The sequence below is a fragment of the Heterodontus francisci genome, chromosome 30, assembly GCF_036365525.1.
Source record: "Heterodontus francisci isolate sHetFra1 chromosome 30, sHetFra1.hap1, whole genome shotgun sequence".
Taxonomy (NCBI): Eukaryota; Metazoa; Chordata; class Chondrichthyes; order Heterodontiformes; family Heterodontidae; genus Heterodontus; species Heterodontus francisci.
The window spans coordinates 46588515-46600759 of NC_090400.1; the positions used below are offsets into that span (position 1 = coordinate 46588515).

The 12245-nt window shown below is 42.4% G+C and overlaps 1 protein-coding gene across 2 annotated transcripts in view; it reads right to left on the minus strand.

Annotated features, from left to right (window-relative positions):
* heatr6 (HEAT repeat containing 6) overlaps positions 1 to 12245 on the minus strand; it is a 70290-nt gene that overhangs the window by 32761 nt on the left and 25284 nt on the right. The window contains exons 3-11 of one of the 2 annotated variants that reach the window (XM_068010494.1): positions 11864 to 12004; positions 10336 to 10451; positions 8484 to 8598; positions 6069 to 6170; positions 5543 to 5683; positions 3540 to 3832; positions 2757 to 2934; positions 2182 to 2388; positions 1526 to 1625 (exon numbers count right to left, since the gene is read on the minus strand). In XM_068010494.1, the coding sequence (XP_067866595.1) occupies positions 1526 to 1625; positions 2182 to 2388; positions 2757 to 2934; positions 3540 to 3832; positions 5543 to 5683; positions 6069 to 6170; positions 8484 to 8598; positions 10336 to 10451; positions 11864 to 12004 (1393 nt within the window). Of the gene's footprint in view, positions 1 to 1525; positions 1626 to 2181; positions 2389 to 2756; positions 2935 to 3539; positions 3833 to 5542; positions 5684 to 6068; positions 6171 to 8483; positions 8599 to 10335; positions 10452 to 11863; positions 12005 to 12245 lie in introns of those variants that run through there. The other variant, XM_068010495.1, reaches the window with a different exon arrangement.

Sequence of the window (12245 nt, forward strand, 5' to 3'; positions counted from 1 at the left end):
CGACAATGTCCAACATCTACACACGTACGCTTCTCAGTAGGAGGCATTAGGTAGGGGGCATTAGCAGAAACCCAGGTTAATTTGTTGGGTTTTGCCTCCATAGTCCAGACTAGGCCGGTGGTAGGGACACAACATTTGTCGTCTGTGCACCTGGACTAGGAAGGACCTCAAAAAAAAAAGGAAAATCAGCCAGGGTCCCCATTCTAATCACTATCCAGAAACTCATGCTACTACCTGAAGGGGTGGTAGAGGCAAGAACCCTCTACATTTAAGAAGTATTTAGATGAGCACTTGAAACCCTATGGCATACAAGGCTACGGGCCAAGTGCTGGAAAATGGGATTCGAGTAGATAGGTGCTTGATGGCCGGCACAGACATGATGGGCCGAAGGGCCTGTTTCTGTGCTGTATGACTCTATGACTCTAGGAAAGTGAGAACTGCATCCCCATGATCAAATCATCTGCTTACCCTTGGTGTCTACTCACATAAAAAACGGTCACATAAGTCACCTGATAGCCACAGAACCATACCATGGCAAGAGTCAGCAGCTGAGAAATTCAATGACGCCGTTCAAGATTTTCCAGTGCAAAATGAGTACCTAAACATCCAACATGTCAGGGCACACATGCTCATTGTGCACCGTATGTGCATCACCCACCATATTGGTAAAGGCTGAGCATGAGATATCCAGTGCCTGTGCCTGAAACAGGTCATTTGCATATGCAAAATTGAGCTGCCCTGAATATAGCTGGTGCAAACTATATGAAGGAGAAAGAGGAAAATAAAAATTGAAAATGACCAAAGATGCACTCAGATTCCAGCAGTCAGTTAGAGGGCGGGATTGGTTGAGGCCTGGGAGTAGATCATCTGCCCACTATCTCAAGCAGGGAATGATGCAGAACATTAAGATAGCAAGAAAAATAATAAGGATAAAATCCAAAATACCAGCCAGAAATACATATGGTAATTGATGGTGAAGGGCTGGGGAAGGAGGTCTACATTTATTTCTTTTGACTGTATATATATAATAGCATTTTTCTGTGTCTGAAACAATTGGTTCAGTGTAGGCTCCTGTCCCAGTTTTCTGATTGTGTCGCTGTTTCTACTGTGATAAAACAACCAGATACTAGAGGATAAAAACAAACTTTTGAACTCCCTTTCAGCCATCTTAAGAATTCCCCAGGGAAGGTAGAAAAACACAGAAAAAAGCTAAAGGTCCTAACTTAATTCCACATCTGATCTGCTGCTCTTTCATTTTCTACCTCTCCTTCTCAGCCTACTTTTTGTCCACGAGCCTTCTGCCTTTCTCTCCTACATTACAAAAGTGACTAAACTTCAAAAGTACTCCATTGTCTGTAAAGCACTTTCTGGTATCCTGAGGTCGTGAAAACGCTATATAACTAATAGTTCCTTCTTTCTTTCCTGCCTTAGCCCAACTTTCCTACTTGCCTCTAAGCCTCTACTTCTTGCCCCACAAGCAACACTGTGGAGATCTACTAGCATGCAGATAAATAGATACACAAACCTCTGCGGTGGTTGTACGGTTTAATCTGGTTCCAAACACGGGTAAGCAGTCCAGGTTTGAGGCGATTGTATGGCACATTAGTTACCAAATTAGCAAGGCACTGATTCAAAAAGAATAGGAAAAAAATTGGAGGTCAAAACATTAATGATAAGAGCCTCAGCTAAATATTTAATCTGAAAGGTGGCATCTCCAACAATTTGGCACTCTCAGAACTACACTGAATCCGAGATTATGTGCTCAAGTCATGGATTTAGACTTGAACCCATACCTGTTGACTCAGAGGTGAGCATACTACTGCTGAGATAATCCAACAATTATACACCAAAAAAAGGATGAAATACAGCCATGTAGGTGGGTGTCTGCTGGTCGGGATGTACAATTGCCAACATCTTCACAAAGGCTCTGCCAGGTGGAAATGCTAACAGATAATGGAAGTGCCAATGTATACCAGAGCAAAACACAAATGTTGACCCACATCAATGGGTAAAATACAGACCTTTACATCACAGGAGGGTTTCTTCAAGCCAAATCTTCCAAATGAGACAAATGCAATATATACTGCAGTCAAAACCAACGTGGGAATTTGTGAAGTTAAGTTCTGAAAGATGAATAATGAGTAAGTGCTCCTGGTTGTAAAAGGAATAGATCTGCTTTACCTTGATTATCTGTGTTAGTGTCTGTGGGGAGGATTCTGCCACTAGGGCAATCAGCAGGCATCTATGAAGCTCCCGGATGCTGGAAGCCAAGGTTGCAGAGAAAGGTGTGAAGGCTCTCCGGTGATCGTTGGTGTCTTCTGCGACAGACAGGAATTGCTTAGATCCTTCCAACATGGCCGATAAGACTTGCAGAGCACCAGCACGGACCTGACACACACAAAAATAGTACTTCATCCCTTTATCTAGTTCTGCCGTGTCCAAACTTTTGCCTGCAGGCCACGCAGAATTGTAACATGTACCCTCAGGGGGCACACATAATATTTAAATCAACATTCCCATCAACTTGTATCTATATCTAGTTGCTGATATGAACAGGCTTTAATCTTCTGATTTAGAATTTATCCCACAATGAAACAACAACAGTCAGTGTGAAATTAACTGATCCCATTGTTTCTTCACATCTTGGGATTTAACTTGGGACTGGATTCAAACTCCAGGATGTGAAGGCAATACAGAAAATAAATTCCAAAACAAATCATATTGTTGTCTAACAGAAAGACATGCAGATCCCTTACCTTTGGTGATGGATCTTTCAAAGCAATGGTCATCAAAGACACAGCTTGTGGGCTTCCAATGCCGGGGGCATCTGCAATGAATGATGACCAGTAGCCATACAGAACTTTCTTCTCTATTGATTTTATAGTTGAAAGGAAGCACGCCAAAGCCCCCTGGCGGACTTTCGCTTGAAATAATCTATAATCAGAAAGGAAAATTGTAGGAATACATTTCTTTTATTTCCTCCCCCTTCTATTATTCCCCCTTACACCTCCTCCTCTCCTAAAGATACTGACTGCTGGAAAGCTCCATAGAGCACATGCTGGGAATTCAGAAGCACAATGCTCTGAATTGTTTGGTATATCATGGCTCCTTGTCAGGAAAGTAAAGGTGAAAAGTAGCCCCGCTGATTTTAATCATTAGCTTAAAGTAGCACTCCAAATTCAGCAACTACCACTCAGTAATCAAGGCTCCACTGCCATGGCCAGCAACTGGCTTTAATTCGACAGAACACGACAGTGCATTTTTATGCTAAATATTCATAATTATGCAGTTGCCACAGATTGCATATGACAGCTCTTTGTACATTTCTAATTCTGTCTAAAGGTTAACTCCAGAAAGCTTATAGATCTTTTATACAGAAATGACAGCATTTGACTTACTTACAAGTTGAAAACCAAGTAGGACGTTCAGTGATACAGTTACAGCACAGAAGGAGGCCATTTGGCCCATTGAGTCCATGCCAGCAATACAAGAACATTTTGGATGTCAAATCAACACCAAACAAATCAATCAACACTCACCTCAGTTTGCTCTGGATTCCTCCCTCAGTATCTGAATACTCAGAGTCAGAACTATTTATTTTTTTCCAGCTGGGATAGAAGGAATTTGAAGAATCTTTTCCATCCAAAGAAGGCACTGTCCTATCAGAATACTTCTTTGGTCCCTGGAGGAGGCTGAAAGTTGAGTCCCCTCCTTTCTGCCTTCCACTCTCTGGTCCATGGAGCAGTTCTGGCTGTGCTGTATCTCTCTGGTCTTCCTTTTGTTCCTCCAATTGTTCCTTCTTGTTTTTGGATCGAGATTTCTTTTTTCTATGCTTTTAAAGAACAGAAAATTAAAAATGCATACTTTTAAAAAAGCAACACTCCCTGTGTCTGATCGACCTTCCTTCCCTAAACATATTTCCTAATCAAAACTCTATTCTTCAGCTGGAAAGTAAAATGCAGCTTTTTTTTCCCTAGTTCTCATCCTCCTTTCTTGGAGGCTGGGAAATGGTTTCATGGGCACAAGCAACCCTCAGTGTGGCCATTCTTCATTTATGAGACCTGACAGTAAGCATCAGGGGCCTGTTCAACTTGGTGGGATTGATAGGTAGACTGCATCCTCAATGAGAACCCAGACTGATTTTCCTCCTTCCCCTAGCCCAGGCTTTTCAAAGTCAATTCTAGTGTCTTCGGTTGAGATCAGCTAACGCAACACAAATCTGGGATCTTCCTTGTCTGTCGCGTTTAGTTGGGCACTAGCTGGTGCACTTGCCCACTGAGTCATTGGGTGAGCTCTAACATCACTTGTGGAGCAGAATTACTCAATGACAACAACTTCAGCTCCAATTTCATGTTGATTTTTTGTGTGAGTATAAACATGCTGTTCTAATTTTATCAATTTTCACACCGTACTTCTTCTGACAGACATCTTAAATAGTACACGCATTGGCTGACAGTTCAATTAAACTTCACACATCAAGAAATCAAACAACTGAGGGAGAAATTCAAAGCTGACAGCTTACAATCCTTCCAGTTATTTACATAATGAAAACTGATGGATGGGATAAGTAAAGGAACCCAGCTCAATTCTACCTTCAAGGAAACAGAAGGGATTACTCCCTGTTGGAATACCACAAAGAAAAGTAGACAGCACTGACACTCATAATAGGCCTTGGGCCACCTGCAGCCTGCCTGTGCTTCACCTTACAAGGCAGGTTTGGATAAAGAAAGCTCTTTGGACCATTTGATCTCATCCTTACAGTTCTTGATGTCTGTCCTAAACATGTCCTTTACAGCCACCTGTGACCTTTCGAATTAGTAACACTGGCATAGGGGAAGCTGCTCCCAGAAAAGTAAAACCAGACACAACATTGGTTGAAATTACAGGACTGAATTGCAGGATGCTCTCCATTTAGGGGCATCATGACACACACCAATGGAATATAAACTTGTAAAACACCCCTCCCCACAGCTTCTACTTAACACAACTGGGGTCCAGGAAACGTCATTCAAGAGAAAGGAAACGCTGTTTATGTAGCACCTTACCATGTTTCTCAGTGTGCTTCACATACAACACACGACTTTAAAGTGCAGCACTGATTATATAGACACACACAGCAGCCATTTCGCACACAGTGAGATCTCATAATCAGCACTGGGATGAATGACCACTGTTTTTGGTGGCATGTTTCAGACGTCACCCTTGTGGTTCAACACATCTTCTGAAACTTTGGGAGTAATTTTAATTATCAGCGATAGTGTAAAAGGGGCGATACTGTTTTAGCTGGCCAATATACACCACAACCAATTCTCCACTCCACTGAAGTAAAACAGAAAATTGGACTGGGTTTATAATAGGCAGCCAATTCAATATCACCCATTTTACACCATCACCTGCAATTAAAATTACCAATCTTGATGTGTTACTGCTTTACAACATGGAGCTCCAGCGCAGCAAGTGCCACTTGGTTAGACTAACAAAGATATCTCAAGATTTGCAACGTCTTTCATCCTTAATAATATTATTGAAAATATGTTATTACCCCCACTTGCTTTGAAGAGTTCATAGCACCTTCTGTTTGTTCCTTAGTGGGGGAGCTACCTTCATACTGGGGCAGAGGGGCTGGGTAAAGAACAGCAGAAACTTCAATGTTCACACCTGGAAAACCATAGAACATGTATGTCTGGGAAGAAATAAATAGAAGAGAAATAAGACACTTAAGTTAGGAGATACAGTAACTGTGAAGCGCACAACAACCTATACTTCACTTTGCTAACATTCAACAGAGGTTGGATGTAAAACAGACGCCCTATGATTAGTCTCTCAGGAGACTCCAAACTCCAGTTGAGACTGCAGAGGTTCCCTGGGTCACTCCAATGTGTCAGTTTCACTATGGTTATAAGGCTTCTGTTTAAATCATGTAATTAAACAAAGGACATGTTGTGTGGGCAAGTACTGACCAGAAATGATTCTTCTCTCGATTTATCTTCTCTGTTTATAAAGAAGTTGTTCAACCAGAGTCAGGCCATAAAACAATGCCATACTTTTGTTAATTTACATCCATTTACCTTTACAACTGCCAGGAGAGTCCCCAGTTGGTCGGTTTGTGCCAGATTAATTCTCCCCGCATTCAGAATGGAATGGATGCCCTTCAATGCATTTTGCAACAACTGAAACAAGAATTACAACCAAATAATTTGTCTACCAATGAATATATAGGATTCAGAATCTCCATTTAGATACGAGAGATGGAGTACAGTGGAATGGTGAGTTGGAGGACTAATATGTGGTGTCAGGGCACTGGGAAACATATAGTCAATGCCAACAGTGCTACATTCCAAATCTTAGTTATGCTATTGTGAGAGACCAGGCACCAGTCCACTGAGGGGAGTGAAAAATCAGAACAAAAATCACCAGGCCACCGATCCATTTCTGGTAGATGTCAGAGACTCAAGGCCTGCAGAGAGAAAAATGAGAAAAGTCCACAAAAATCTCCTGCTTAAAAAGTCTCGATAGAAATGCTTTCAGGCTCCTTTTAGTGTCTCAATGGATAGATGCATCACATGGTGTGATACTAGTCCATATAAACACAGACGAGCAAGTGGCAATAAAAACGTCATGTTTACGACTCCTGATCGCTCTCCACTGAACCCTCTTAGAAAGTGCACATATTGTGGATATTGGACAAGGAAAAGATCAGGCTCACACAACTCTTGATAACCAATACTCTTTTTCACAAGGCAAAATGGTGTAAACCACAAACTCCCTTTTTATCTCTTTCAATTTCCTTTAGTGTACACTGGAAATTCAGATTGCAAAGTTTGTGGAGAACATTGGGGTTACTAACGGCCATCATCAACTCGGCTAAGCTCCAAAAGACACTGAATGGACAGCTCAATTTGGTACCAGAGACCTTCTTGTTCCAAGTTGCTATTCTCTGTGTGAGACACACATACACACACATATGCACACACACATACATTCACACACATGCACACACACCCGCTGGGGCTTTCTCCATCCGTATGCCTTTTATTCCAAACCTTAACCAGCTAAGCTTTGGTGCAGTCCACTGAGCTGCTCTTCACAAGCGGTCAAAATTTTGTATGTGCACAAAAGAGATTGATGACACAATTACAACTACATTCTTTCTCAAATTGCTTTGTGCTTAACAGGCTGAGTGCACAATCATCAACTGTGAGGAACAACTTAACCCAGTCATGACTTTATGACTTGTAAGGTCTTGCTCACTCCTAGACAAAGTTGCTTTTTCTGTCCACCCATACTGCATAACTTTGTTTAATAACAAATTCCGTGGTTAAAGTCCTTGTGCATATCAGCATCCACATGATACACTTTGGAACATTATTGTGCATTACAGGCTTTTCATCGCATCAGGGGCACTTTCCTCAATCTATGGGAATGGAAACATAGTGGCCTGATTTCTGAGTAGAAGTGAATACAAAGCAAGGGAGTTAACTTAGTTGGCAAATCTGAGACACTGCAATGCTGGCTCAGGCCCACAATTTATCCTATAGTGAGCTCAGTCCCTGCAAAACTCTCATATTGAAGCAATGAGCAGAGTTCAGGTTAACATCCCCAGTGAAATGGAGGAAATACTCAGAGGCCCAGCCACCTCCCAGCAGTCAGCTCCTTGGTCATTGGACAGCTTTGCCACAGGGAGAGTTCTATGAAAGCAGGGTTAACAAATAATTTTGTTATTTTTACATATTTTTTAAAATGATGTTAAGAAGCTTAACCATTTATGCTGTGCTACTTGCCAGAGACTGATAGCTACAGAATACAATTCACAGCTAGCAACACCCATGTTATAAAACAGGCTGTCGCCGACTATGAATCATAATCTGGGCACCATGAGCTCTGCTTCTGGCCATTAAATTGTGAATGTCTTGAGAGCACAGACATGAGCTTCCACACTCATTGCTGGCTCTTGCCTGTGATTTCCTGTATGGAGAGCTAATAATCTCTGGCATAACGAAAAAAGACTTGCATATATATGTATATATATGGCTTTCACAACCTCAGGACAACATAAAGCGCTTTACAGCTAATAAAGTACTTTTGAAGTTTACTTGCTGTTGTAATGTACGAACCACAGCAGCCATTTTTGTTCAGCAAGCTCCCACAAACAGCAATAAAATGTGACCAGATCATCCATTTTAGGTGTTGGTTGAGGGATAAATGTTAGCCAGGAAGAATGCCACTGCTCTTCTTCAAATCATTCCACAGAATCTTTTACATCCACCTTAAAATGCAATGAAGGCCTCAGTTTAACATCTCATCAGAAAGATGACACCTCCTACTGTGCAGCAGTCCCTCAGTACTGCACTGGGAGTGTCAGCTCGGATTATGTGCTGAAGTCTCTGAAGTGGGACTTAACCCCACAATCTTGCTATCATGATGAGGCATTAAACTCAAAAGTAAATTGTAACAGTTCCCTTAGATAAATACTGGCTATTTACCTTACAAACCATAACATCATCGACCTCAGGAGACTTCGGGTTCCTCATCACAATGAGAAAGGTCTGCAGAGACACAGTTTTGTACTGTTCCTCCAGGTAAGGCTGTCCAGGTACACTATCAGCAAGAAATTGAAGAAATTCATAAATATTATTAGTGCATTATGTATTAGCAGCTTGCATATATCACCAATATACATTCTCAGTTTATAATAATCCTACTGCAATCATTGTGTGTGAATATAGTCCTCCCTTCCTAAAATAGGAGAATGGTTTCAAGTACTTTTATATTATGCTCATGCTGCTGACAACTTAGGTGTGTAGCTGGCAATGACAGCAGAGATAAATCTGTCTAATTTGCTATTGCCAACTGCCATGAATATCCAGGGCCCAAGGTTCCTCAGCCTTGAAAGGTGTTTCTATCGTGTGTCAGATGGTGGAGGTGGTGGGGGAGTGGGGTTGTGTAGGGCTGGAATACAAGGCAGTACTGTGTGCTGCCTGATCTCCATCTCATTACATGGGCAAAGTTGAACTAAATTTTTAAGGAATGATGATACATATTGATTGCTATAGGTGTATCTTCTAACCCCGTCAACACAAAGCATACTGGTGAAATCTCCTTCCAGCACTGGTGCACCCTGGCTACTGTCTGTCCAATCTATGAGTTGCACGGCAACAATTCGCCAATGTTTGATCAACAGCACTTCCCAAACTTGCAATCTCCAACGCCTAGAAGGACAAGTGTGGCAGGCGCATAGGAACACCGCCACCTGCAAGTTCCCCTCCAAGAACACACCATCCTGACTTGAAAACATACCATTATTCCTTCCTCGCCATAGGGTCAAAATCCTGGAACTCCCTCCCTAACAGCATTGTGGGTGTACCTACACCATACAGACTGCAGTGGTTCAAGGCTAGCAGCTCACCACCCCTTTCTCAACACCAATTAGGAATGGACAATAAATGGATACCATTTATTGATGCCCACACCCCATAAATTATAAATAAAATAAAATAAAATAAAAAATACCAAATTGGCATGCCCAGAAATTACAAAACCTGCCATCATTTCGTAGTCAATGGGCAGAAAAGTCTAATTTTAAATTCCAAGAAACTTGGCTGTGGGTCGAAACAATTCTCCAGCTTGACCACTAGATGGAAGAAAAAAAATCACACTTTGACAGGTCAGAGCAGTGAATCTGGGGGGTGGGGGAGGGGGCGCGGGGAAGAGGGTGGTGTAGTGGTAATGTACCTGAACAAGTATTCCAGAGGCTCAAGCTAATGCCCTGGGGGCACAAGTTCAAATCCCACCACAGTAGCTGGTGGAATTTAAATTCAATTAATTAATAAAAATCTGGAATTGAAAGCTAGTCTCAGTAATGGTGCCATGAAACTATCATCGATTGTCGTAAAAACCCACCTCGTTCACTAATGTCCTTTAGGGAAGGAAATCTGGCGTCCTTACCTGGTCTGGCCTACATGTGACTCCAGACCTACAGCAATGTGGTCAACTCGCAATTGCCCTCTGAAATGGCCTAGCAAGGCACTCATTTGTCAAGGACAATTAGGAACGGGCAGTAATTGCTGGACTTGCCAGCGACACACACATCCCAAGAAAATCTCTGTGGCAAACAGGCTGTTTCATTCTGCTAAAAATTCATCTCCTGTCAGGCAACTAGGGAGAAGCAGACTTTGGAGAAGAAACTCCCCTAAATTCTATCCCTTCCTTCCTTCCGTTTGCCCTTCCATTGCCTAAAATAGCACAGGCCGTGAGAAAAATAGGGGATTTAAGGGTTTGATGTTTGTTAAATTACAAATTAACCTGCATCAAATTGTTTAAGATTTGAAAGTCTACCCAAGACAGAGATTGGCCATGCAGTACACAGCGGCCCTCCGCAGGTCCACATCTGGCTGTGTTGGTGCGCTAAGCTGGAGTAAGATTCCATTTTTTCCCAGCAGGTCTGGAAGGAACTGGAAGAAAATACAAAATAAAAACACACGTCTCGAATCTGTCAGTATCCTTAACTGAATCAAGTTACAGATCTGTGTACCTTTCAGCACCATGTTAAAAGGGGGAAAAAAAGTACTTGAAATCACAGTGATGCAGACATAAAACTAGAAATGCAGGAAATGGGCAGCAAATCTGTCAGCATTGCAAGCAGAAAGGTCAGGTTGCCATTTTGGCTGGAGACCTAGGTAGAAAATATGTCCCCTGAGGAGGGTAAGGCAAGGAACTCTGTCAGACGTGGTAGAATTTGGGGCAGAATCCAGTTCCACTGAGTTCCCATGCCATTTAGATTGCACAAAAAAATCCACATTTGGAATGCGAGTACGTCTTCCCCTGTCCCTTCTCATGCACCGGCATCAGTTTTGGGAGTATGTCTGGGAGAACTGCTGGGCTTCCCTTGACTGCTATCCGGATCACCTCTCGATAGGCCCAGCAGCAGTATGTCTGCTGAAGGCTCCAATATTGCACCATTTCTCAATAGTCCTGTTCGTTCAAGGGAATTTTTTTTTTAAACCTATTGATCCAGTCTGGGACTTCTCCTCTCAGAGTACCAGGGTGTTGCTCTGAGTTTCTGCTGCCTTCACAGGGCTAGAGACCTGGGAACCTGCCCTTTTAGCTAAACGACACCATCCCCAGGATTTGGAACAGTGTTACCATGGGAATTAAGCAGTGGATGGAGGTTCCGGCCCACTTCAGACTGTATGACCGCGTCGTGAGTTTTCTGGGCACCTTTGATTAGGCTCAGTTCAGATATATAGTCTCTGCCTGAAACATTAACCTGACTTTTTTTTCAGATGCTGACAGACCTGCTGTTTATTTCCAGCATTTTCTGGCTTTATTGTGGATTTCCAGGATTTTCAATTTCTTTTTCCATCTCCATGGTAACACAGAAAACTGACTCAACATTCATTATTAAAATGAACAGGTAAACCAAAATCTTGGCATCTGAATTTTTTTAAATCTCGTCAAATTTCTCCCCTCTCTTCTAAATGTGTTCTTAGAATCATAGAGCACAGAAGGTGGCCATTTGGCCCCTCATGCCTGTGCAGGCTCTTTAAAAGAGCTATCCAATTAGTCATGCCCCATCATTCCCCATAGCTCTGCAATTATTTTCCTTTTTAATTATATATCAAGTTCCCTTTTGAAAGTCACTACTTAATCTGCTTCCTCCGCCCTTTCAGATAGTGCATTCCAGATCATGACAACTCGTTGTTCAAGACAATTTCTCCTTATTGCCCCTCTTTGACTCACTTAGCACAGATCAGGAATTAAACCTGCAATTCGCCTGGTCTACATGGCTCTGCTCAACACTGTCTTAACCAGCAGAGGAGGTCTGCAACATATCTTTTCCCTTAAATAAAAAACCCAAACCTACCTTTTGACACCGTGGTCCATTACCGTAGGCAAGAGCAGCCACCGCCTGTAGTATTTCTACGTGAGTCCAGGAGTTGCACTGCTGCAGCGCTCGGATGCAGTAGGAGAGAAGAAGATCCAAGCTCTGCTCGTCCACAGTCACCTTGGCACACAGCAAAAGTAATGAGTTCTCCAAGTGTCTTGGCTAACAATCCTCCCTCAAACAACTGCACCGAGCAACAGACTGGCTGGCCAGCCATCGCACACACGACAGCTCTCTAGAAGAACTAGTCACTTAATCCCTGCTCCAAACCTTTAAAAAGAAAAATCTTTAAAAATCCACTTCCCTTTTAAAAGCTGAGTGTATTCTTCCACCATTGTTTCTATTAGGGCATTCAATGTCT